This window comes from Chlamydotis macqueenii, chromosome 5, assembly GCF_036417535.1.
Source record: "Chlamydotis macqueenii isolate bChlMac1 chromosome 5, bChlMac1.mat, whole genome shotgun sequence".
Classification (NCBI taxonomy): domain Eukaryota; kingdom Metazoa; phylum Chordata; class Aves; order Otidiformes; family Otididae; genus Chlamydotis; species Chlamydotis macqueenii.
In genome coordinates, this window is record NC_141560.1 from 39,779,844 (window position 1) to 39,807,819 (window position 27,976).

The window sequence follows — 27,976 nt, forward strand, 5'->3', positions numbered from 1 at the left end:
AGATTTCCCCACCCCCCTCCCACTCCCAACTGCAGAGTTTGCTCCCTGTAAAGATCTGTTAGTGGGGTAGAAAATCTGATTTGCTTTGAAAAAGCGAGAACAGAGAATGACACAGTCCTCTCTGAGTGTTTGAGGGGATACAATGACATTTCCTGCTCACCATTACTCAGGTTTTCAAAGACAGTAGTGGCAATGCCAAAACCTTAATCAGGCATCCACCAACTTCATCCCCACTTCTTATCTGCTTAATATTTATGTCTCTGTATTTAATTTCAATAAATAATATATTTCATTAAATACTTCAGATTAAATATTTAGCAATTGCTGCATTTTGTAGCAATGGGGGAAAACGTCACTCATGAGGAACAACTTGTCTTTTTACACCTGCTCAGCATTGTTTAAAATAATTTATTTTCTCCCACCCAGCAATGGCCTTTTCCACCCCGTTGCATGGGAAGGCTCATGTTCACCTGTCAGTGGTGCTGTGAAGGAGGTGGCTGAATGGTCCTTCCCTCCCCAGTGTCACATTGAAGGCAGGCAGGGTGGGAGGTGGCAGCTCTGTGTTTCCAACTCCGGAGAAGGATGATGAACCTTGAGGATATTGTCTAATTCCCAGCTTTGGGAAGGTGTAAATGGGAATCTGCTTGGGTTTGTGGATTTGATTTGGAGTGGTTTGAGTGCAGTTCATAACCAGCTTTTCATTTTTATCAAGATTTGAGGAGATGCAAGTTCCTGTGCGGGAACAGATCAGTGATCCACCAGTCCGGCATTTCTGTGTCTGGAAGTGCCTTGTATTTGATGTTCCAAAAGAAAGTGATCTTCCTGCGCAAGTACTGTGTTTATCAAATTGCACTTCAGCATCACACTGGGGAGAGAGGTGCTGCTTTCTCATGCCAGATCATGCACAGACCACTATAGGCTAGGAAAAAAAAAATTAAAAAAAAAAAGATAGCTCTGCCTAGATTAAAGCTTTGATGTACATGTTAAAGGCACAGTGGCAGTGGAAGGCCTAATGCAGTATTATCCCTAGCCTGGTGTTCTGGTTTTGTTAGTGAGGGGGGGCCTAAGGTGGTAGCTTCTGTAGGAAACTGCTAGAAGTTGCTCCCCTTTGTTCAGTGGACTCGGCCGGGCCTAGGGCGGACCCGCTGCTGGCCAAGGCCAAGCCAATTGGTAGCAGAATGTCCCGTGATAACGCCTCTGCGATAACGTATTTAAGTAGGGGAAAACAGGAAAAAGAGGGAGGAGAAGATGTGAAGCAGCTGAGCGGGCGGCAGAGAGGGGGAGGCGCGAGCCTCATGGGCCTTGCAGGCCTCACCCTCTGGCCTCCCGCCGGGCAGCCGACTGGGCCCAACTCGGCCCGGCCTGGCTGCAAGAAGTGGAGAGGAGATGAGAAGTGAATAAGATGTAAAAAGGCTCCTGAGAGGCGTCTGCCAGCCTGTTGTGAGGAACGGCTGCAGACGCCAAGGTCAGTGAAGAAGGAGGGGGAGGAGTAATGTGGCTCCTGGCCAAGATTCCTCTGCAGCTCGTGGTGACGACCATGGTGGAGCAGGTTGTCCCCCTGCAGCCCATGGAGGTCCACGGAGGGGCAGAGATCCACCTGCAGCCCGTGGAGGACCCCACGCCAGAGCAGGTGGAGGCCTGAAGGAGGCTGTGGCCCGTGGAGGGCCCGCTGGGACAGCTGTTCTAGAGGGACTGCACCCCGTGGAAGAGATGACTTTTGATGACCCACGCCGGAGCAGTTTCACGAAGGACTGTGGCCCGTCGGAGGGACCCCACGCTGGAGCAGAGGAGGAATGCGAGGAGTTCTTCCCCTGACGATGATACAGCGGCGTAAAACAACGCGTGATGAACTGACTGCGACCCCCATTCCCTTTCCCCCGCCCCCGTGCCGCTCGGGAGGGGAAGGTAGTAGAGATAATGTTAAGCCTGGGAAAAGGGAGGGGTGGGGGGAGGTTATCTTGTTCCCTGTCTCATTCTCCTGCTAATTTTAGAAATAAATGAATAGTTTTCCCCAAGTCGAGTCTGTTTTGCCCGTGACGGTAACTTTAAGGATTTCTCCCCATCCTTATCTCAAACCTTGAGCTGTTTTTTTTCTTATATCATCTCCTCCTATTCTCTCGGAGGGTGGGGGGAGCGAGAGACAGACTGTGTAGTCTGGTCCTGATCAGGGCTGAACTACGACACCTGGGGCTGAACAGGAGGGGAGTACTCTTTGCTGGGTGAAAATTTAGCGTGTTTATTCTCACAACAGCCTTGTTCCAACTTCCGCAGAGCTCATTTCTGCAACCTGCTTGCTACCGCTCATTAACCATAGTAGGAGAGAAAGCACTGTCTTGGATCCCAAGTGAGTCTTTACAATGAATCCAGGAATTAGTATCTAACTGTAGCTGCTTGGCTATTGTGGTCGCCTCATCCACTGATTATTTCATGTAAGCTAGTGTAATAGTAAAACACTTACGTGCTACTTCTAATTAGGCTTGAAAAGCTGGCCTCAAGTCACATTAGAAACTGGGGACTCACTATGGTGTTGTTGGAGGATTTAAGATTCCTGGAGCATTCTCAGTCATTCCAGCACAAAAACACGTTACAGCATAACTTTGTTTTCCCTGAGGATTAATTGACGGCCAGAACTCAAAGTGAAATCCAGGATATGGGATCTAACCCCCTAAGAGAAGCACTCACAAAATCAAAGCTGCTGAACTAAAACTCTCTTACTTTTGGCACTTTCCAATTTGAGCAGTTTGTGCAGTGTTATATTTAGATGGCAACTGGGTCACAGCTTTGCTTCTGGGCATTCCTGAGGTTGAGTTACTGGGCTTCACCCTGGTGCCCTGCCTGTGGTGGGGTGGCAAGGGTCCCACATGTGCGTGCCTGGAGGGAGGGGAGCAAGGCACGCAGAGAAGCTCTGTTGTGTATGGAGTTGACTCTTCCTACAGTAGTCCCTGTGTGGGCTGCGGTAGGCACGTCTGCTCCACTTATTCTCATTCATCACCACAGGAGCAATCTGGAGACCTGTGTAGTGTTACATGCGGTGCAATGATGCAACAGAAAAGAAAATCTCTACCGTTTCCACAGCAACTTGTGCGTTGGACCTGCAGCGGGATGCTGTCAGTCCCTGCAGCTGAGGACTTCAGTAAAAGCTCAACAACAGAAAGCACATGCTCTGTGCTCCCCCCCAGCCACTCTTGGTTATTGACCTAAGGGGACTGTGGTGAATATATTACCATTGAGTACAGTTCTAGATTTCCTATTATAACTTTATTCCTTCATATTTCAACCCATGCTGCTGCTTTGTTTCAATTCAGTCTTCTATCTGCAGATAGTCACTGAGGAGCCCTTCAAGATTATCCATTCAGATCTTTCTGAGGATGGCGTGGTCAGAAGTAGTTAGTACTAGGTGACTGATGACCTGTGTAAAATGGTCTGGGAGGCTCAATGCTGTCACTAGCTGACAGATACCAACAGCCCAGTTGCTGTTGGCACCAGCGGTTCTCTTAGCAGCACTGTTTATGGAACAGAGGAACTGGATATTTAGGATACTTTCCTACAGTCATAAAAAGCTTAACACTTCTGTTTACAGAGCAAAGTAAATATTTGGTCTAATTTGCAGCTAACCTGAGAAGGTTTCTAATTAGAGTGGCCATGCTCTAAGTGATGTAAGATCTCTCAACCTGATTGCATGCATATATGTGACATCTTCATCATAGCTGTAGAAGACATGGGGAAAAAAATGCACCACTCTTCACAAAAAACTTCTGTAATGTTGTGAAATGCAACATAAAAAGTCCCAAGCATTTGGCACTGTAATTACAGCTGCACAATCAGTAAACGAGTGTTAACTTCTAGTATTTTACACAACTTTCTAACACACCAAAATAGCCTCCTCTTTTAAACAGTTCTAGCTCATGTAGAATTTGAGCTCATCAGGAGCTGTCTGACAAAACGTTTTTGATGAAAAACTGAGTTTGCATAATGCTGACACACTGATGTCTTTTGCTTCGAACTGTTGACACTGATGGGCTAAAAAGCTTCATTTTGGGGAAGGAGAAAATTGCATTAGTTCAGCTCATTTGGAGAATGTCTGTTTGCTGAATTAATTTGCTAAATTTTGTTTTTCTGCTGAATATTAAATTCTCTTTTCCAACTGGGCATATACTGCCTGAGGGGAACGGCTCCAGCTCCAGTTTTCTGTGACTACATTTTCTTACAATGCAGCCGAGGCCGAGCCTGTGCAGAGCTGATGTCGTAGGCTGTGTTATGAGGAGGGGTGGTCTGACTGTAAAGCTGTTGCCTGGTGCTCCTCAAGCTCTGATGTTGCACCTCAGCAACTGAATAAGAAGTGTCACAGTTTTTCCCTAAGCATCATTTTGGTTAATTCAATTGATGTGGTGAAACATATCCCTCCACATGATGACTTGTTGAGTAGATGTTCACTTTGTGAAGTTTTAGCAAGATCAGCAGCAGTATACAAATAATCACAAGTGCCTTTGTAGGTGTTCCTTCACTGATACCCTCCTGTTCTATTCACAGTAGAGATATATAAATGCTAAAGCACGTAACCATTTTCAAGGTGACATTATTAGCTCTGTTTCAGCCTCCCAGTAAATATCTGAAGAATATAGTTATTTTCTTTTTTTCCCTGGCACACACTCAAGCTTGAGGGAGCTATGTGGTATACTCTGCCTTTATCTGAAATGAGCTCTGAAATTTAAAATGAAGCAGAGATAAAAGCTCCATCGGGAAAAGGACAAGTTCCATCAGTGCCCCTGCCCTCAGACATCATTGGAAGATAGTCATGTGGGAAGCAGCCAAATGGCCCTGCCAGCTGACGTGTCGTTGCTCTGCCATGCTTTGGTTTTTTTTTGTTTTTTTTGTTTTTGCCGCTGTTGGGATTGTGAAAGGTTGTCTGAGATAGGAAGGGTATCTTTTGTAGTCGTGTAGCATCCACTATCCAAGGCACTCCAAGTCCTTCTCTGACATCTTTGAATTAAGTTTCACTGCCCCTGTGTGCCTGTGTGATTCAGTATTATCTCCATTGTAAAGGAGAGGAGGCTTGGACAGAGACAGATGAAGCTGTTTGCTGAAGGTCACACAGCAGTTCTCTGGCGGTGCTGTTTTGCCGCTTTCCAGCGCTGTCTGGGAGGCAAGGTTGTCTTTTCTCCCTCAAGGGTGCCCAAGGGAGGTATATTAGCCTTTTCTTTTTTTTTTTTCCCCCACCCCCGCCCATCCTCTTCCTGTGTTTGAGTAGAGTGGAATTGTCTGGACTGGTGAAGCAAGCTGGTTTCAGACATCCTGTCAAATTAACTTTCCTTGTCTGTGCCTGCGTGGTACTGTGTGGCAGGAGTCAGCAGGTGCAGAGGACACAGGCATGCTGGTAGCATCAGAGAGCTACTCAGAGCCACTTTTGGGACCCGTAGGGGCTGGCAAAGTGAGAAACAGTCTACTTTAAACTTATATTTCAGTCAAGAGTAAAGGATCAGATGTATTTATAATTGTTGCCATCATGCTAACTGACAACAGACTGATCCTTTCTTCCACGTACCATCCAGCTCCACCAACATTCATGAGAGCTTTCCTCTGCCAGAGTGAAGAGGATATTGGGCCTCATGCAGAGCTGTCTATCCAACCCTATACATTTAATGTTGACACTGATGAGCGATGCTCAGAGACTCTCCAGCTGCAGGTTAGCTGGTGACAGGAATCCCCAAGAGTACCGTACCTGCTGCAAGTAATGAGACAGGAACCTGGTGCATACCAAAATACTCAGAAATAAGCAGCATGACCTTTCCTGCAGTGTCTAAGGGAGTATGTGTGGCTGACTTGGAGGCTAGAATGTGAAGATGACACTGTTTCCCTCCTAGCTCACAAAAATGAGCTGGCAAAATGGGATCATGGTGGCCTCTGACATCATTATGTGGTAATTGCTCAGTCATAGTTAAACACATTCAGCTGGGTAGCTCCAATAAGCTGTTGTTGGTGTCCGGGCATGGGTTCTTGGGAGGTGGGAGCTGTTAGGGTTTTTTTTTTGTGTCTTACTTGCCTTTCCCTCAGCGTGTCACCTCCGAGGTCAGCCTTGACTGTGAGCAGGATGCTTCCAGGGCTCAGCACGGCCATGCACTGTGTGCTGCAGTCTGGGTACCTGCTTGATTTTTGGTGCTGGGAGAAAGAGAAGCTACTGTAAAGTTAGGAGTCATTTTCCCCCTTAAAATGGTAACACTAGGGATGTTGGGTGGCACTGAGCCAAAGTTGCCAGGCTGTGATCATTAGATTTGTTATTGTATTATTACTTATCTATTATAACACATCAAATTTAGTGTTTTCTTTTCCCCTGCCTCCGAAAAGGGACTTCTCATGTCCCTGTGGCAGACGTCTCAGCCCTGACAGGAATTCAAGGTCTTCACCCTCCTTAGACAAGCAAAAACACTGATAGTGGAAAATAAGGTCTAATGAATACCAGCAAATGCCACATATGCATTAAATCCCCAACACATTCTGTGTAGCAGAATATGTTGGTAAACTCTCATAAACTACCTGCTGTAGAGCCCTGTCTCCATTGATAACGTGCTCCTGAAGCCAAAAGCCCTTTTCAATGCATTGAAAGTGGGGTAATGTGAAATAAAATAATTTTGGACAAATGCAGGGAGCAGAGTTGTCAGCAACCAGTCAGGAGAAAAGGCAGATCTGGTTTGTTAGGCATTCATTACAGTGTGTAGCTAACACTGACAGCAGATATATAAATTGCTCTGGCTTTCGCGGGGAGATACTGACCCAAAATCCACTCAGAGGGAAGAGTAACAGTTCCCTTTACTGATGCAAAATGAGACTGGCTTGAAATAGCAGTGACCCCCACAATAGCAGAAAAGCCATTGCCTGTTCTTACCATGACTTTTGTTCGGTAGAAGTTAGTTCACCGAAGCTCACTCATTTAGGACTGATAAATATGTGGAACGCATAGTTTTACTAGTTCCTGCTTCCTAGCCTGATGACATGAACTATCCAAGGACTCTTATTCCCTGTTTGCCAGCTAGGGAAACCTAAAGGGTATTAATGATGTGCAGAAACTGAGGGGAGAATCATTAACAGTGAAATGTCTAGGTAAATATCTTAAAAATTAAGATGAAAAGCTTCAATAAAAGCAACCTTCAAGCCTGATGCTCCCTCTTTGCATTTTTCCGTACTTGAAATTCTAATAATCACTTTTTTCTACTTTGTCACTGTATCATTTTTTCATGAAACATTTCCACAGCTAGGCAGGAATTTGGATCCAGGATGATAATATCTGCAAACGTTGGGTGGATACAAAATACAAAGGCTCGTACAAAGGATCGGATCTTCTCTCTGTAGTGGACGGAAAAAAAAAACTTGATATAAGTTGCAAAATATAGTTTTATAATATTTTATTTGAAACTTTATTATAACTTTAAGGAAGTATAAAATGATCATCAAATGTTTCTTCGAATGGGCTACACTGTCCCCTTTGAGCAGAGCAGAAATTTGCTGGAGAGCACAAGAAAGCACATTGGGAATGGGAAGACTATGTATGACGGAGGCTGTAATCCCATGGGCTCTCAGGCAGCAGACTGCAAATGCTGGCATGTTGTTGCAGGATGGTGTAGGTAGTCGTGTCTGGATCAGATGAGAGGACAGAGAAAGAAGGAGATGTGGCATCTGAGTAGAAAGGGAAGGAGAAAAGAAGCATCCAACGCTCAGAAATGAGGAGAGCAGAAAGTGCCAGTAGTCAGGCTAGAAGACAAGAAGTAGAAGAAGGAGCCTTTTGGGAAGGAGTTATCTCTAGGGCAGTTATCTTTATTTTGATTTAAAATTGGAGTAGGCTTTTATAATTGTGACTGAAACATAAATTAAAGGCCCCATTTGAGACACCCATGCCTGCTTGATTGCTTGGAATGGGGATAGTTTAAGGAAAAAAAAAAACAATATACTTTACTTTTAAGATAATTAAAGATATATTTTGCTGGCAATTGAACTTTTCTTAAAGTGATAATAACATAAATCATGTCTGGTGTTTCCTTTAGTTTATAGTGAGCAAGAGTAATAATTTTATTTTCCTTCATCAAAACAGTTATTTTAGCTCATTTTTTCTTTTGAACTTTTTATTGAAATAAAAAAGAGAAAACAAAAAATTATGCTTGCATTTTTAAAGCCCTTAGGTGTTCCTGGAGATGTGGGACTCGTAACATGTTCTAGAGTAGTTTCCTCCTAATATGCATGGAAAAATCTCTCTGGTGCCAGCTACAAGTGCATACACATGAAGGTGCATAATTAATTGGTCACAGAGAGGCTTTTTTATTGCCTTGTTGAAGCGGTTCTTACTCTGGCTGACCCTCTTGGCCCACCCTTCATAAGCCGTCCTGTCCCCCCAGCAGATCTGGTGTCAGAGCACTGTATCCTCGTAAGTCTGGGTTCACGACAAGGAATGCTGTTGGGCCCCTCTCAACACCATGGAGCGCTGTGAAATGCTTCTGTCCAGCCTGAGAGGAGCAGTTACTCTTCCAGGTATCCTTGGACTAGAAAAAGCTGTTTGGATCAGCAAATAACCTTGCATAAAGTTCAGATAAAGGGGAAAACGTGGTATTAATTTTCATAGTGTTTGGGTTGGAAGAAACGTAGCATTATTCTATCACAAATTAACTGTAGGTACGCAACCCTCTCATAACCTATTGAATATCTCAGGTTATTTTCATCTTTGTGACTTCACTTCTGCTGAGAATTTGTTCAGGGCATGTGTTAACTTAAAAATAATATATAAATGAGGTGCGAACAGTTCAGTTAAGTGGTAGCCTGAGGTTAAAAACACAGTGATCAAATTCAGTGTCTGAAGTTGGCAGGGAGATCTTCTTGCTGCCTCGGGAAGACTTGAAATTAAACTTGTTTTGAAATGTAGGTGTTAAGCCTGTGAAAGAGCCTCACTTGCACATCTAAACGAAGCTGGCATTTCAGAGTTGAACAGAGCTGCTTGAGTGCTCTCTCAGGCTGCCTTTAGGAGAGAGGGGCCGTGCTCCCACCACGTAACCTCTCTTCCAAGGTTGTGTTTTGTAGCATCTGTGAGGAGAAAATCCTCAGGTAAAATCAAGGCTGAGCTCCCTGTCTGGCTGCCGTCAGCTTCGGTCCCCTGTCACTGCTGACAGGGGCTGTGCTGTCAACCACTTGAGCAGACAGAGCAAACAGCTTCGGGTTTAACTTTGATGGACTTCTGAGACCTTACTAATTTGAAGAGAGTTTTTGGAGATACCAAATTTCTGCGCTCTGCTTATGTTTGTCTTTTTGTTCTCCCTGATGTTGCCTTCAAGTAAACACAGGGGGAATAGCCTCAAAAGGAGCAAAACCACCTTTCTGTTTTAGAGTAAGTGAGAGAAGGATTAAGCCCCTTCCCCAGTAATCAGATCCTCTGATTGCCTTGGCTTTTCAAGGTGGTTGTATATTTTCCTGTATGTGATGGATTATGTATGTGCCTGCGAAGTACAAGTTAACTTGACTGTGAAAATCTAACACATTTTCCTCTACGATCATTTTACTTTCATTTGTTTACTTCGTACGATGACCACAGGCATGTATCATTTTTGCCTACAGCATGAGGCAGGGGAAATCATTCCTTCTCACGCGCTTCTCAAGCCATAGGCTGTTGGTGACTGTCTGGGACCCTTTGGAAAATGAAATCCCTCCCAAGGTGACAGTATCAAAGATTCAAATGAGTGTGGGACAATGGGAGAAAGTCGACTGGATGGGTCCTTAAGCTGGTTGCAGTATAGAGTCTAACCCAATTCACATGTGGACCAAACGATACCTTTCTGTCACCCCTGGTCAGCAAAAAAAGCACAGTTGCTGTTGGATTGTCAGCATCCAACCACATCTTCCAAGAAGTCTATGTTGTCTCGTGGTTTCTAGTCTCAAGGTTTAAATTTGGGAGACGGCAGCTGTGTCTCTAGGTCTGTGTTCATGCAGTAATACACATGGTATATTTGAAGCCCATCCTACCAATAGAGCTCCAAAGCACTCAACGGTATATAAACGTTACAGTCACTGTTTTACATAAACCACTAAGTCTTTCCTTCCTTTTGACAGATTGAAGACATCATTACAAGAATGCAGGATGACAAAACAGGTGGAGTTCCCATCCGCACTGTCAAGAGCTTTCTGTCCAAAATCCCCAGCGTCGTCACTGGTAAGGACCCTGGTTAGCAGGGACGAGACCATGAGCTGGTACTCACTGGCTCTAAGCAAAATCACTACTAAAGCCACAAAAAAAAGAAAGAATGAAAGAGAAAAATGCGCCCCTCTGCTTATTTTTTTCTGCACATCATTGCTATAGGATGAAGTATTGAACCAAGATTTTGTAATTCTGTTTAAGTAAGCAAAGGTTTATATTTCTTTGGCATGAGTTATATTTTAAAATGTTACACAGCTTTTGTGACTATTACAGTATAAGCAGGCAAAGGCATTCGCTGTGATAGGAATAGGAAGATTTTGGGGAAGAACTCGGGAAAGAAAGTTGAAGTAATGTTTTCTCACTCACACCCAGATACTCTTAGCAGACTTCTATGATGGGTAGAGGAATGTGAAATACCTTTTATGCATGTGTGCTGTTTTTAGTAAAGCTATACGTACAAAAGCATGGATGGTGAGGAAACTGGGAGTCAGAGTACAGAACCGTTCTTACCCGTATTTCCGGACAGAATATCTTTCAGTGCAACAGATAAGTTTGCCATTGGTAGATGATGAGTTTATTCAGAGTGATGTAAATTGCTTGGAGGGTATGTACTTGCGTTTCTAGTACCTGCTTTCACCAACTGTATAGCAGTATTCATTACTGTTTTCCCTCTCTCTACCAGTAGACTGTTCTCCCCTAGGAGATACTTAACTACTCCTGTGACTTAAAATTTAGGATGTTGTTTACCTCTGCAAAGTAAACATGATTTTATCTGTCCTGCAGAGCCTCTTTCCAAATCAGACCAGATACACACACTGATGGGTCTGTTTAGGGAAGTCTCCTCCTCTGTTCTGAAAAGTGAAGGGCTTCCTGCTCTGTGGCTGTGACTTTGCTGCAGTAAAATTCAGATGATCACTAAAAATGCAAAAGTTGCATTATTGCCTATAGGCAGCACTCCAATAACTGAGAGAAGACTGACAGTTCAAAGGGACCTTTCTTGCTCTTGTGGCTTTATTACTGTTGTAAAATAATGGAGAAATATTTCTTGTCAACAGGGATGCTGGCAATGCAGCTGGTGTAAAGTCTTTGCAAAGATGGTTCCCTGCAGTGGACCATGTCTGAGCTAAAGCACTTCAAAAGTATCTTTAGCATGAGAATGACTGGGTTGAGCAGAATTTGCGGTTGTGTTGATTGATTCAGGAGTGTGATTTGGTATCCTTATATCAGAAAAATGTCCAATTTAAGCTACAGAGATGGAACACAAATCTGCAGAGTTCTTGTAGGTAGGCAGGGAATATGGAAACTGCAATGAAGTTTTTACTTAAATAAGGCTAAGTTCAGTTAATCCTTTTTTATTGAGCAACAGGCTCTTCTGTCTGAAATTGATTTCAGGGTGGTGACTCAGTGTAACTGGCAATTGCAGCATTGGAGTTTTACTGTGGAACAGAAACCTGAATCTAGAATGAAATGTGAAAACTGTGTTACTAAATTGCAGGTTATGGCTGGAGCAGGTATGAGCTAAGTGTTCTTGAAGGTTCCTGGGGAAAAGAACCATTTATCTGATCTAAAAACTCGTTCCATGAGGTCAAGTCTGCAATACACAAACTGGATGTCTAAAGATTTATTTAGCTAGAACAGATTTCTGATATTCCTGTTAATAGTCATCAAGCCACCAGCTGCTACTAAAAGGAAAAAGGAAATGGGAGACCTCACAGCATCTTTAAACCAATTATACTTATCCTTAGGTACTACCCAGGTTGGCAGCTCCCTGGTGCAATGTAAACTGCCCCCTTGCACTCTCCTGTTCTGGAACAGCAGTTGTAGCTGCATCACCTTGAAATGCCTAGTTTTTCACTAAAGGAATAGTGAAAAGATGAAGATAAATTAAGAACAAAGCTTACAGAAGATTCTCAGATTTGGAGGGGAATAAGCTCAGTACCGTTCCCTTTGGGTGATTTGAAGGCAGCTCACTTGCGATGCACCAGGCAGTGCATGAAGCCTCTGAGTTTGAAAAGTATGGGAAAATAAGGGCTCAGGAGAGTGCCCAAAGTTTTTTCCATTTCTCATTTCTTCTTTCAGGTGCATAGACATGCCTATTTGTGGCAAAACCAAAATAAATTTATATATGATTTCAATATTTGTGATAGATGGATAAAGAGCTGGAGCACTTGAAGAGACAGGAGCACCTGTGTTTGAGCAGAAGCTGAGGACTCTGGGTCCATTTAATCTGGAGAAGGGAAAGCTGAAGGGAATGAGAGGCTATAGAAAAGATGGGGTCAGACCCTTTGAGGAATGTGTAGAGGAAGCACAGAAGACAATGTACGCAAGTTGCAGGAGCAGAAATCCCAAGCAGATTTAGGAAGAAAGTTGTTTGTGATCAGAGCAGCTGAGCTGGGGCCTGGTAGCCTGGAGAGGCTGCAGAACCACTGTTCTGGAGCTGTTCAGAACCGTCTGAATAGAGCTGACCTCAGCAATGTGACCTAACTCTGTATTTGGCCTTGCTTTGGGTGGAGGTTGGACTAGATGACCTCCAGAGAATCCTCCCAACCTGAATTATGCTTATGATCATCAGCTACTCAATTTTAGTGATTTTTAGTGCTTGTCTAATTCCACTCAATGCCATGAACACAAGAGAAGAGCTTGTATTTTCAAAAACTTTTGTCTCTCTCTCGGGAAGAGCTTCATTTCTAGACTCTGACATTCTCACACTTTTTATTTCTACCTGAAAAATGGAACAGCAACACTGAGACATGATTCACTTGGCAGGCTCACAGTGACTGTGATTAACAGGGGTTTATTTTTGCTTGACACTTCTATTGTAATTGCTTCTCACAGGAGAAATGTAAAATCCTGAAGAAAAAGAAACATTACAGCAGTGCCTTGGTGCTCTAAACAGGCAGCTCTGTTTACAGTATCGCAAAGTGGGTGTTTGATTTAAAATTTGAATACCAGTGAAAGAACTGATCATCTCTGTTTGCTTTCATCTGTCCTGATGCTGGAGTTGTGAATGAGGCGTTGTGTAACACAAGGAGAAGGAGCCTCAGGCAGTTATCCTTAATGGTCCTCTCTCAACAACAGGAATCTGTGAAAATGATGAAAAAACCTTTTTTGAATATATGATGAGTCAGTATGGGGATGCTGTGCCAAAGGCATGTTTTAATCTGCATTAGAAGTAGATTTGTGTGTCCTCTTCCCTGGCTTTTGGCTCAAAGTAGGTCAGTCAAAGGAGAATACATCACACCATTATCTTCTTGGTTAAGTGTTCACTTTTATGGGCAACCACAGAGAATGAAAGTAAGATGAAACCAGTCTGTGTGGCATCTCTGTGCATGTATATGACACTGTCAGATGGTAAGTTTAGAGTACAGCGCAAACACAACAGATGAATGGAAGGAAAAACTGACTGAGGGCAGAGACTGAGTAGCGCTGTGATCCATGCCCAGACTGGGTCGTCAGCCAATGTGCATGATAACAGTTGCTGCAATAAATGGAATTTTACATTTCTCTGTTAGTGAGAAAACAGTTTCCTCAGTAATGATCTTGTTTCTATAAATGAATCAGCAATTCTCTATTTTCCCAGTCATCAGACTGTTTTAAGAAGATCTCATTTTACTAAGCAGCAACAAAACTGGCTTTCTGATCTTCTTTTTGTTTTTTGTACAATTGTATCTTAAAACGAAACTTCTGTTTGGTAGCAGGACAAAATGCATATACTTTCTCCTTCTACTGGTTCAGACTTGACCCTGTACTGTATTGCTGAATCAAGTCAGAAGGAAGTCAGTGCTGCAACAGCTAAACTTTCCAGTGTAAAAAGTCTCCTTCATGCTCCCCTGTCTGCCTACAACCTTATTCCAGATTTCTCCTGGTTCTGTGTACTCTCTGGTCCTGTATACCAGCACCTTTGCTACTGCAACCAAAGGGAGACATGCAGTCTATAAGCCCTGCACTGTTCTGCCCTCCTCCCAAGAAGTTTTAATACAGCTTCATCCTGGTCCATAACCCCATGACTTCAAGCAGGCCTGTCCCCACAGCTCCGTTATGAGTGATATCTCCTCCTTCCAGCGGCAGTCCCCCAGCTGGCACCTCACTTGCACTCTGCTTCTGACCCTTACCCCAATGCTCGTTTGTCGTCTTGGTCTGCCTGTGTGGCTGTGAATGGATGGATGGGTGACATGCCGGCTTGCATTAAGTGCTGCTCTGCAAGCTTCATGCACGCAGCCCTGCCAATGCATTTCACTCCTGACCTGCTGTGTCTGTCTTACTTAAGTCCCAGACCTCTCTGAGCAGAAAGTGCCAGTGGTACTGAAAAGTGCCAGATGGCCTGTCGTTACTCGAGACTCATGATCTAAACCAAGTTTAAACTGCCATGTGTCTCTGTCTGAAGAAGCTAGCATGTGTCTTGGCAAATGCCTTCAGAGTTGTCCCAGAACGTATCAGAATGTCACTCGCTCAGAAAAAAAATGCATTTGGCTGGAGTATGGAAATCCCATAGTGTTGGGAAAGAGAGAATTTATTACTGATAATGTTCCCTGATGACCTAATTAAGGACAGCCGGGTTCTGCTGGAGGACTTCATACACCCATTGCAAAATGAGCTACTGCAGTGCCAGTCTGAGGGTATTAATTGCCTGTTCCCTTCAGAGAAGCTCAAATGCATCTGTCATCCAGATGTGGCGGCCAGAGGTGCAAGGGAGAATAGCAAGTTCCTTGTCTGCAGATTTTGAAACGTCCCCTTTCAGAGGAACTGTACAAAGAAAGAGGTTGGTGGCATGGGGAGCAGGACCAGGACTGGCAATGCTGACAAGAGCCATCACCCAGCACGGCCTGGAGAGCAGGCTGCCAGGCTGAGTGCTTTGCCACAACATTCACTTGCTTAATGCTTCATTTCATAGAGCTTGCCTCAGTGCCTTAAAGAATCTGCATTCACTGGCACCGAGTAACCCTGTAAGTTGGCTGCACAAGGATTTGGCTTCCCCTGGGCTGTCTTTCAGCTGCTTCCATCGTCTGACCCTGTAGGATTTTCACTGGAGGACTGAGCCTGATACAGATTTCCCTGAACATTTGGGTAATCTCATTCTAGATCTAAACTACCCATCCCTAGATCTGGGACAGCATCAGTCTCTGAAGCTGAACAGCTGGAATATTTGCCAAAATGAGTGTCTGAATATGAACTTTTAACCCAGGTCTGTTTCTTCATTTTATTTTTTTTTTTTTTTTTAGTTTGTCTTTCCTCTGCAGTTTTGTATGAGAAACAAGAGACTTGAAACGCAGTATTGACTTTGTTTCAGGCAAAGTTAGTAAATGTGGATAGTCCCAAATCTAAACCAAGCACAGTCTTTTGCTTAAACACAAGTGAGCCCAGGTCATTAAAACAAGCAAAGCAAGAAAAAAACTTTTGCCAAAACATATGTCAGTATCTAAAATAATTTTGGATGTGTTCACTGGTTCACAAATTATACAACGAACTTGAGTTAAAATGGACATATCTTTATACATACATATATAGTACTGTATAATTTCTGGTGGTTTTCCACATTTACATACAGCAGATGCTACACAGTAAATTCAACAGTGGTGTGCAATTGTATGGTGGAAACTGGCTTGCAAACACTGGTCGAGCACATAAAACCATTTGTTTCTCATCAAAAATCAATTGCTCTGAGCAAGTTGCACTTAAACTAATTCAAGTCAAGACTAGGCTTCTTCATCACATATTGTATTTTCTTCTTTTATGCATCTCTTCTTCAAATTGCACCCAATGGAAATGTAACCCATCCTTCCCTCAATAAGAAGGTTGTTATACCTTTTAATCTAGTATTTCAAAGCTGCTGTGAATCACACAGCATTAGGCATGTTAGCTATTACAACAGTAGTGCATGCCTTGCAATATTTTTTCCTGTAGCTTTCTCTTAAGCTCTCTGTTCCTACGCCAGCAGACAAATTAACCCAGTTAAGGAGCCGAAGAGTTATGCTGTCTTCATCCACAGCTCCCTCTTCCCTCCCTTTTTTTCTTTAAGTGCATCCAGCTTCCTACCTTTCAAAGAGTGAGAGGGGTGGGGGAGGGAAAGATGGAAATCAGCTCTCTGAAGTGTAGCAATTCTTTGCCTGTTGTTAGGATGCAAGTCAACACCTTGTGAAGCAGAAGTTTAAAGGATTTGATTTTCAGATGACATGGGGGATAGTAGATTAATTGAATAGGATATGGTTGTCAAAGAAATTAAAGAAAGCAACAGAATGAATATTTTAAAAAGTGAATATTCAACATATCTCTCTGTGCATCTGCACATGTATACACTTAAATATATGTGAAGAATGTGCCATTTTTCTTAAAAATAAACCTAAGAGTGCTAAGTGTTGTGTGCTAGAAATAAACAAGGGTAGGCTTCAGCATTTGTAGGTGCTATGCGGAATGAGGACTGCTAGTGTCTGTGTATCACTGCCCTCTGCCGCAACCAAGCTACAGTTCAGTTCGTGCAGCTTCACCTTCATCACAAGCTGTGCTGTGTTTGTATTGCACTCTCCCAGCTCAGGTGTAGTTCGTGTGATGCATTTGGTGTGTGGCTCATTCCATGGTAGTGGTCCTCCCTAGCTGAACCCTGCCAAATATTGCGGTATGCCTGACTCCACAGCTACTCTGAACGTAAAAAGGAAGGAAGGTTTTCATAGCTGGCTGTTTGTGCCACTTCTGTGTGTCTTGGTCATAGTTCGACGTTCCTTTAGGACTACTTGTCTTTGCACAAGTGTGCTCGTACATCACATGAAGTTTACACATCCCTCAAAAATGTATGCACATACTATGGAATAAATCCTAAATTATTAAATGAAATTAAGCATCACTTTTAAAACTACATTTTATGTAGTCATGTACTTTCACGTGACAGTGCTTGAAAGCAGTCATACCTGAGGTGGAAAACACTAGAGGAAAAGCACATCACAGCAGTGGGGGGCTTTAAAATTTGGCTTAGGCCACTGCAGAAAGCTTATGAAACATATCCTGAGGCTTTAGTATTCAGTCAGTAAAATGGCCTCTCAAGTGCTGTCTAAAAGCACTGAATGTTATGAGGAATTAGGTTTCTTTACATTAGAATTGTGACGGTCCTTCCTGATCCTACTTCTTGTTGCTAGATTTGAACCTCTGAATCCGTCAAGTGAAGATATGACAAATCAGAAGCTTAAATAATCATGCTACATGAATATTCCCGGGGGCAATAAAAATACAATGAAAAATCATCAAATGGTCCAGCCTTATCTTTCTTTAGTGGCTTGCCTGCTCTTCCTAGTCACCAGGAAGGGAAAATAAAACCAAGGAGATCTTCCAGCCACCTGGGCAGAAGTTAGAACAATGCAAAAATTATAATTTATCTTACTGAAGAACATGAGGATAAAAATTACTGGGCTGGAAGGCATCAAATTAAAGCTATGAGCCTAGAACAAAGCAAGTCTATTAAAAATGGTTTAATTTTTTTTTTTTTCAAGAATTGCTTTTAGGCCTTTCAATAGAGACTAAAAGCTGGAATAGAGACAGATTTGATGATAAATTTCCTGCTGAACTCCAGTGTTTAGATGAATTGGTAATCCAGCCACAATAACAAAAAATGTTACGTATTAAAAGTGTTCTTGTTGCTGACTGCAGTTTTATTCTGAAACACAGCATTTAGCTGATGGAATTTTGTGGCTAATGAATAAAGCATTAAAAAGAAAAGTCAACAATATTTCAATGCCTGTAGAAATTCATAGGAATGAAAGATTAATGCTCTTCTGCATTCATCTTGCTGTCTTCAAAAGCGTAGCATTATTGCAAAAGTTTGTTTCCCGGTCTGAATGACACAGCAAAAGAGCAGAGATTAATTATAAGTACCGTGTGGCTTTGATTTTTGGATGTGAGTGTTGAGCAGACTGCACTCAAGCTGTAATACTTCACCTCTCCTGTCTTCACTTCATAGCAACCTGGGAGTTGCATGTTGAAGGATCTACCAACACGGTTTTGTTTTTTCACACCTCTTGCTTTGTTTCTGCCCTGCTTCCAGCACTCCTGTAGGCTGCTAAGCATCAAATACCCAGCAGAGCAACGTAGTTCCCACTGAGCCTAAGAAACCACATTCCCGCCAAGGCATTTGTGGTTATCTGACCCTTAGACAAACTATTTTTACCTTGAGGTACTGCAAGAGCAATGATATGTAAGTGCCCAATGGTGATCAATAGCAATGTGAAAGAGGAAATCACAGAATCATAGAATGATTTGGGCTGGAAGGGACCTTTCAAGGTCATCTAGTCCAACCCCCCTGCAAGGAGCAGGGATGTCTTCACCTGTTACTTGGAATATGTTGCTTTAATTTGATGCCATTCCAGCCATTAAAAAAATAAACCTCTCACTATTTAGTGAATACATCTGCCTCATTATTCCATGCATATATTCTTCATGCAGAAGTTAACTTTATTAACTGTAAATCCAGTCTCATGAATAATTTTCTATTCTTTTACACATACATTAGGTTTGACAGGTGAACGATTCTTCTATACATGTTATATCTCAGTTACAACATTGAAGTTACCATTAATGTAACTGTTGGGGGTGTGGTGAAAAGGAGGGGTTGGTTTTGGTTTTTTACGTTAAATAGTACAAAGAATTACATAGTGCACCAGCTTACTTTTATTAGCCGTAACTAGCACACCAGTCAGAAATCACTGTTGCTAAAAGCTGCACTGGGAACAGTTAGAATACTTCCCCAGAAGATGCTGTAGCTGAAGGGGGTTGGCATAATGCTAGCATGGACAAACTATATTACCTGCTTTGCGTGAATACCCTGAATGGTTCATAAATAACAGTTTATTCTGCCTAGTCCAGTAGAAATACTCAGCTCTTTGGTCTGTTATGTATTTGCACTATGTAGCACCTGAGAACACCATAGATTTGGCTTTAGATCCTTTCATCAGAAATGGCAAAGAGGAAAACAGAAAAGCTTTCAGGCATTCCATACATATCCATCATTATAAATAATACACATTTACACATCTTCTTTTACTTTTTTTTTTTCTGTGTGGATAAATCTCTCAAAATTGCATTCTGGTTTCCCATGGATTTGTTTTGAGTATGATGTGAGTTGATGAGCTTGGATATTTTTGATGTATGATTCACTACCACATGTAGGGAAGAAAATTATTTTTTGGTCCTGCAGAGAAACAAAACTAAGCAATTAGGTCTTCATTCAGTTAATTCCTATTTGATGGCCACATGCTCTGCAACAAGAGAGTCTGAGGATTCTGCTCCCTTACAAGGTCACTTGCACAGTAAGAATTTTCTCCATGCAGATACCGCCAAAATATGGCCAGGACTGCAGATGAACTGTTACGCAGAAATAAGTAATAAAAGATGCAAGAAACTTTGAGAAGTTGGTTAATGTAAAGTGCTAATTATACTCATATGAAAAAAGACCCAAATCCATAGACTGATAAGAAAAGTAATGCATGTCTGTAGCAGTGAAAGCTTTTATATCCAATTATTGCAGGGTTTTGTGTTGTATTGAATAGAAAGTCTTATCCTGTTATTGTTCTACCTATTTTTATTGTGGATAGGAGACACCAGAGACACAGGGATAGGTGAGCTTTCTGAGAGAACAGTAGTAGCCATGGAAAAGAAATAAAGGTTACAGTATTCTGATGAAATTTCAATCACAAGGCTGTTGTTGCTGGAACTAATGAATTGGTAGTGGCATATTCATCAGTTTATTTCTTTTGTCAAGTAGAAAAAGCAGAATCATAAGAGTAGATTTTTTAAAACATGATTTATAGTTTTGCATTGTAGCATCATTTATTCATCATTTACATCATTGCTACATAGATATTGCATTACAGTTTTTTTTTTTTAAAGTAGAAAGAGCTATTTTTGAGCTCCAAAGAGTGTCGGGTCCTTGACACAGTAGCTTGCTTTCTTGGAGGAGCTATAAGATGTACTTGGAGATGACACGTGCCTAGAAGTTGAAAAGACACAGCAACTCAAAACTGTAAAAAAAAAAAGTCAAGAAAAATACTTTCAAAATGAGCTTGTCAGTACACCTTTGTTTATTGATTTCAGAAACTTGCTTTGCCGCGTGTTGTGTGTCCAGCGGGAGCTGACAGGAATCATCTTAGACCTCGTAGCCATATGCCCAGCAGTAACTAACAGAGGCGTAGAGGCTCACAAGTCTTCTTGTGTGTCCTTGAACTGTTGTAAGTGCAGCACATGTTCCTGGGTGGAGAGGGCTGACCACGGGTGGGTAGAGGAGGGATGGTGACCTTTGCCCATTGTGCTCAGCTGTGCAGCAAGAGGTGGTGGTTCTTTGGTTTGGTTTGCTTACGTACAGCTTCCCTGCCTCGAATCCTCTTTACAACTGTAGATCTTATAGGAAAGTATGCAATTTAAAAAATGTCTGCCATAAAAAAACCTCCTATAATGTTTAAAAAAGTTACTTTCACCCTTTAAAAAGTTGTAGTATGCCCAAAAGTTGTTCCTTGTTTTCTGGTCTGACTTTGTCCAGATCACCTTCTGGTATTGAATCTGGTGTTATGGTTGACAATGAAGATACCTGTTCTTCCCAAAAAGCTAATTAGTGACTGCAGTGACACAGCCGCTTCACTTTATTTGTGAAGTTTTTAATAAATTGTGTCCCTGAAAGCATGTCTAACTACAAAGCACTTTTCCCAGGCTTTTAATTCCTCTTGTGCTTCTCCCCTGGACTCTTTCCCAAGTTTTTAACAACCTTTTCTGAACAGTGAGCACCAGAACTGGTTCTCTATTAACCGCTGTGCCAAGTGTGGGGGTAACATAACCTCCCCAATCCTGCACGACAACCACCTTCTCCCTCAGAGGCAGAGCACCACACTGACCAGTCATGTCACCCATTTGCCTACTGCGTGCAAATCAAAAAAGGGTCTGGTAAGCACTTGTCCTGGTTCTGGCTAGGATTGAGTTAACTTTCACCTGAGCTGGGAGGGGAACTGGAGCTGGGGGCACCTGTGGCTGGAGGACACAGCTGGGATAGTTCACTAGTTAGCCAACAGCTGGGACAGTTTACCCAAATTGGCCCAAGGGCTGTTCCACACCCTGTGACACCAGCCTCAGTGTATCTGTGAGGAGGGTGCTGAGGGGAGCCTCCTGCTACTGAGGAGGGAGCTGGGCATCAGGATCTACTGTGAGCTGCTGTGCTGTCAGTTACGTGCTTCAGTATCTTCTGTTATTGGGAGATTTTTTAATTTGTTTGTTTTACATCTCTGTTTTCTTTTCTTCTGTTGTTCTCTAAAACTTTTTTTTTAATCTCGACACATGAGTTTTGCCTTCTTTTCCTTACCAATTCTCCTCCCCATCCCACTGGAGGGTGAGGGGAGTGAGTGAGAGACTGCATAGTTTGGTCCCAAGCAGGGCTAAACTACGACAGCACTCTGCTACCTTTGTTCTTTTCCATCATACATAAATGAAGTAAAGAGTTTCTGCTTTTTATATAATATGTTAGCATATCTCAGCACCATCTCTGTCAATGACATATTGCTCATTTGTTCCCGTTATCAGCAATGGTCTTTGAGCATCAAGGTAAGAAACATACCTAGTTTACATACATTATTTTATGCCTTGGCTCCAATAAGAGACCACATTTGCATGTTACAATTTTTCTTTGCAGACTGTTCTTCCCCATTAACATCTACGCGCTGTCCTGTGGGGACCATCTCACGTATTCAGATAACTGAAGATCTCTGTGGGTTCCCCTGATTTTTTTGTACAAGACAGCTGAGCAGACATCCATGAGTGTATTCCTCTGTATTTGGATACTTTTATTTAAAAACACAAAGGAATGTATTTCTCTGCCCCAGTGGAGAATAGTGTAAGGAACAATTAAAATAAACATAGCCAGAGCTTTCTTCTTGTAGAGTGCTGTATTTTAGGAAAGTAATATTTTGACTGATTATAGTTAGCTTTCTTAGAGCTCTTTTAAATTAATGTGTTATATATTCCCTTAAATTGTTAATCCTTTTGGTGGCTTGGGACTCAGCTGCAGATGCTCGTTCTGTGTGTGAATAGAAATAAACTCAAGACAGAGTGGCGTTCAGGTTTTGCAGATTCTTCCACATTCCCCAGTTTTCTTTCCTCAAGCACTTTCTGGGGATGCGGGGGCCTGTTAGGCTGAGGTGCTTGAGGTGGAGGGGTTATGGTAGCTAGCACCGCAGAGGAGAGCATCTTCCTCCTGGCTCCCCAGTCCCCAGAGCAGGTTGGCTGGGGACAGACATGAAGCCTTCAGCTCCCACCTCTCTGTGCTGGGGGAAGTTCTCAGGCTGCCTTGACACCCCCTCAAGAGTTCACAGATGAGGCTCTTTGCATCATTATTCTGTATTGCTGCTGTCCCTTAGCCTTTCCTGGTGAAATTGTCAGCATTGTGAAATTAAAGCTGGGGAAGAGTGGAGAGATCAGAATGGTATCTAATGTAACCAGGGCAATAAAGCTCAAGAACGTACCTCTTGCAGCCTCTCTACTGTATAGAGTCAGCCTGTTTCTTGAGCCCTGTAAAAGTCAGGTCTGAGCATAACTTCTAATTAAGTATCTGGGTCATGTCTGACACACTCAGTTCAGCACTGACGTTTCTGTGCTCCTACTTAGCTCTAAATTTGCCAGCTGTTTTCCTTAAATAATTCTACCTTCCATTAAAGGATTGTATGTCTTATGTAATCACACCCTAGTAGCGTGAGGGCATTCGTAGGGACACAGAGGTGGAAATAGCTCAGTGTTTTCCAGCAGCCTTGGCATTCTTTAATTGAATCATTAAAATTTGGATTCCCACCTCTGCTGTGACAAGCTTCTCTAGTTCTGCTGAGCTCTCATTCATCATGTCTAGACTCTGTCAATTCAGGCGCCGTTCTGGAAACAGCTGTCCTCTGTGCCACCAAGTCCTCTGGTCCTTGCCTGTCAACTGTTTAATCCAGAAATGTCAAAATTAAATTCCCTTTCATTACTTCTTTTCAGTAGTCAAAGGATTTGGCTACCAGTTTGGCTAGATTCAGGGATGTGTTGCATGAATGTTCAAGAGACTAGTAGGGGGAGTCCCCTGGCATTCAGTCTTAGCGAACAAAGGGGTCCAAGAGAGCTGGTTGCTCTTCAAGAAGGGAGTCTTAAGGGTGCAGGAGCAGGCGGTCCCCCTGAGCCGCAAAATGAGCCGGCGGGGAAGAAGACCGGCGTGGATGAATAGGGAGCTATTCTTGAGGCTCCGGGAGAAAAAGAGAATCTACGGCCTGTGGAAGGAGGGACGGGCAACTGAGAATGAATACAAGGAAGTCATTAGGATGCGTAGAGGTGAAATCAGAAAGGCAAAAGCCCAGCTTGAATTTAACCTGGCCACTGGGGTGAAAAGGAATAAGAAACTCTTTTATAAATACATTAACAGTAAGAGGAGGACAAAGGAGAATATCCACTCTTTGCTGGATGAGGCTGGGAATGTGACCACTGAGGATAAGGAAAAGGCAGAGGTTCTGAATGCCTTCTTTACGTCTGTCTTTAAAGGTCAGACCAGTTATCCTCAGGGTACTCCTCTCTCTGACCTGGTAGTCTCGGCTGGGGAGCACGCTACCCCCCCTGTGATTCTGGAAGAAACGGTCAGAGACTTACTACTCCAACTGGACTGCCACAAGTCCATGGGGCCGGATGAGATCCACCCAAGAGTGCTGAGGGAACTGGCGGAGGTGATAGCCGAGCCGCTTTCCATCATCTGTCAGCGCTCCTTGTTGACTGGTGAGGTCCCGGAAGACTGGAGGATTGCCAGCGTGACTCCCATTTACAAGAAAGGTTGTAAAGAGGATCCGGGGAACTACAGGCCTGTTAGCCTGACCTCGGTTACAGGGAAGGTTATGGAACAGATAGTCTCGAGGGAGATCATGCGGCATGTGCGGGATGGCCGGGGGATCAGGCCTAGCCAGCATGTGTTCATGAAGGGCAGGTGCTGTTTGACCAACCTGATCTCCTTTTATGATCAAGTGACCCATCTGCTGGATGAGGGAAAGGCTGTTGATGTGGTCTACCTAGACTTCAGCAAAGCCTTTGACACTGTCTCCCACGGTATTCTCCTGCAGAAGCTGGCAGCCCATGGCTTGGATGGGTACACTCTTGGCTGGGTAAGGAGCTGGCTGGAGGGCCGGGCTCAGAGAGTGGTGGTGAATGGAGTTAAATCCAGCTGGCTACCGGTCACAAGTGGTGTTCCCCAGGGGTCGGTGCTGGGGCCTGTCCTCTTCAATATCTTTATTGATGATCTGGATGAGGGCATTGAGTGCACCCTCAGTAAGTTCGCAGATGACACCAAATTGGCTGGGAGTGTGGATCTGCCTGGGGGTAGCGAGGCCCTACAGAGGGATCTGGACAGGCTGGAGAGCTGGGCTGAAGCCAATGGGATGAGGTTCAACAAGACCAAATGCCGAGTCCTGCACTTCGGCCACAACAACCCCAGGCAGTGCTATAGGCTTGGGGCGGAGTGGCTGGAGGACTGTGTGGAGGAAACGGACCTGGGGGTACTGATTGATGCCCGGCTGAGCATGAGCCAACAGTGTGGCCGGGTGGCCAAGAAGGCCAACGGCATCCTGGCTTGCATCAAAAACAGTGTTACTAGCAGGAACAGGGAGGTAATTGTCCCCCTGTACTCGGCACTGGTGAGGCCGCACCTCGAGTACTGTGTTCAGTTTTGGGCCCCTCACTGCAAGAAAGACATTGAGGCCCTGGAACACCTTCAGAGGAGGGCTACGAAGCTGGTGAGGTGTCTGGAGCACAGGCCTTATGAGGAGCGGCTGAGGGAGCTGGGATTGTTCAGTCTGGAGAAGAGGAGGCTCAGGGGAGACCTTATAGCTCTCTATAACTTCCTGAAGGGAGGTTGTAGTGAGCTAGGGGTCTGCCTTTTCTCTCGTGTAGACAGTGATAGAACTAGAGGCAATGGTTTCAAGCTGCGCCAGGGGAGATTCAGGCTGGACATTAGGAAATATTACTTCTCGGAAAGGGTAGTCAGGCACTGGAATGCACTGCCCAGGGAGGTGGTGGAGTCACCGACCATGGGGGTGTTCAAGAAACGTTTGGATGTTGTGTTGAGGGATATGATTTAGCTGAGAAGTATTGGTGATGGTTGGACTGGATGATCTTTTAGGTCTTTTCCAATCTTGATAATTCTGTGATTCTGTGAATTTTCTTCGAAATAGTCTCAGGCCATGAAGCATTTTCTGAAACAGAGATTCACATTATGTGAGTTAAAATAGTACCAACACTATAAAACCAGATTGTGAGAGTGCTGGAAAAGTCATGCTAGGGTGTAGAGTACCAGACTACAAAAAAAAAGCTTTGCATGTGCAATGTCAGGCTGGAGGTTTGTCAGTCTGTGACTACTATTAGGGCCCAAGCTGTTGAAAGAGATGATCTTAAAAACAGTCTTCTGGTTTTATACCACCCACTCCTCTTTCCTGGGATTCCTGGGCTAGCCTGTCCATGTAAAAGAGGTTGCCCATTTTAGGGGCAGTTTGTTAAAGGTTTGCATTTGCGTACTGCAGTAGGTGCCTTACTAGCACCTTTTAAAAATGCTTCTTTTCTAAAATGAAGAAATCCTGCTCCTCCTCTTAGTTCACCCTTCAGTCCCCATCTGCTCTTCTTGAATTTGTGTGTGGTGCCCTCCATCTGGCAGGTTTTTTGCAGCCTTATCCGCTACCATCCTGTTCACTTCAAGCCCACAGTCATTTTGTTCCACACTGCCCATGGCACTTGGTACCATTAACCCTCACCGTCTTCTGGTGTCCTTTCTCCTCCCAGCTTCATACTTTCTTCCTTGCCACTTCCTGTGCTTGGAGCAGCCTCTCACAGCCTGCATACCAGGTGCATTGACGATTATCAACATGGTGCTTTCAGAAAGCCTTTGTGTGTTTATAGTGCCTTTCATTTTCCAGGAATTAAAACCTGTATTAACCACCCTAACTCGCTAATGAAGAAGTTAAGACAGGTCAGATGCAAGCATCTGAGCTCCTTGCCTGTGGTTTCATATGGGCTTTCTGTCTCTTACATTGCTAAACTGTGCAGGTTGACAGCACCCTTCTGAGGTTTTATTATATCCATTCACACAAGTAGTGAAGATAAAGAGTGACTTGCCTGGTGTTAGACATGAAGGCTGTAGTGCAGGTGAACGTGGAGACCTAGGTACAAGACTGTCCCTTTCCTCGCTGATTGGAGACATGGCAAGTAGGATCCTGGGCAGAGGCAGATGAAAATAGTCCACATTTCTCAGGGATCAGAGCAGATGCGTGTGGCAAGACAGCACATAGGAATGGGAGTTTGAGAGGTATGTGAGAAGAGGTTGAAGAGCCACCACATCTTGATTGTCATGGTCATCTGCAATTACACGTTTTCAGTCCAGGCTACCTCTGGGTAACAGTGATCATTAATATGGACCTGGAGGTTTGTCCTGTAGAACAGCAGAGGTGTCTTTCACAAGTGATACTGAGAGAAATGGATTAATATGCTGCCGCAGCAAGAGGTAAAACTCGCAGCTGGTTTGCGTCATGTCTGCATGGGTCTGTTGAGCCACCTTGCTGGCTTTACTAAATTAAAGGAAGGTAGCATCTGCTCTTCAGCTGTGTCACTTGGCAGTGCCTGATCAGCCTGACTGAGTCTCTGAGCCTATTTCTACCTGTTTGCTAAGGGGGGGAGTCACTTGCAGAGTTCATCCTGCTTTGTCTCATTGCATGGTATAAACTGTATTTCTTGAGTGGCATTATTGAATTCCACTGTCCTACCTCTAATGAAAACCTATGTAGACTTGCAAATTAACATGAATGGCAGTTGCATTTTTTTGTCACATAAACTTATCTTTTTATTATTAAGCTTTATAGATTAAGCTGTTGGTGTTAAAGACGGTAATTTCGTGGTATGCTATGGGGGCACAGGATAATATACAACCTACTCTCTGCAAATAATCAAAGCTGCCAGGTAGGGCTGCAGTAGTGATGATAATGTGCAATACCATATTTTGAGTAAGAACTTGCTGAAGGGGCTTTGGAGTCTAAAGGGGTGCACTGTATCTGTTTAGGGAATCAGCTGAAAGTGCTCTGTTCTGAGGTGGGTTTCTGCAGAATAGTCATGAGAGAGATTCTGCAGGATCCCTGCTGGTGTTGGGATACTAGTTTTCTAAAAGAGTAGCTTCCAGTGAAGCCAGGCTGCTGTGGACATCCATGCATGCAGATGCCGTTGGAACCATTATGGTGAAGACAATACCTTTGCAAGCTCCCTGTAAGCGTTGGGAGAGACAGAAGATAAAGCATGTCCTTTTCAGTTGTGTTCCTTCCCTCCTACTTCTGCCTTTTTCCTCATAACCTGCAGCTGCTGAAGGGACTGGTCTCCCCTAATGAGACATGAGTGTACACAAGATTTCTCTGAGATGAGACTTAACATGGAGCAAGTTAGCAATACTAACTGCAAAAAGTAAGCTCTAAGGGACATAGTAAGAGTCTGAGTCAAACCAACGCCAACCAATATTCTGTCAGGCCATGGACCCTGTGGTGGATATCTAGGGTAGTATACAAGAAAAAACAGTGGCATATAGCAATACTGTGGTGGTATATTCTGTAGAAGGCACTTGGTGGGAGACACAGATGTTTTGCCATTCTGTTTGGATTTGGTTGTGTTTTCATTTTTCAGAAATGCAGAACAAGTGTTTTTACCTCATGGTAAAGATAAAAAAGCTGCCTAGGAAATAGTTTGAAATATATCCAAGTTTTCCTAGAAATATTATTTTGTTTTACAAAATGCTGACTGCTGCATTGTAACGGGAAAAGAAAT

At 43.5% G+C, this 27,976-nt stretch overlaps 1 protein-coding gene across 1 annotated transcript in view; it reads left to right on the forward strand.

Moving 5' to 3' along the window:
• Positions 1-10,080: 10,080 nt before the first annotated feature.
• RGS6 (regulator of G protein signaling 6) overlaps positions 10,081-27,976 on the forward strand; it is a 103,279-nt gene continuing 85,383 nt past the window's right edge. Inside the window, 1 exon segment of the mRNA XM_086748871.1 lies at positions 10,081-10,180. Coding sequence (XP_086604997.1) covers positions 10,102-10,180 — 79 coding nt within the window. The 5' untranslated portion in view covers positions 10,081-10,101.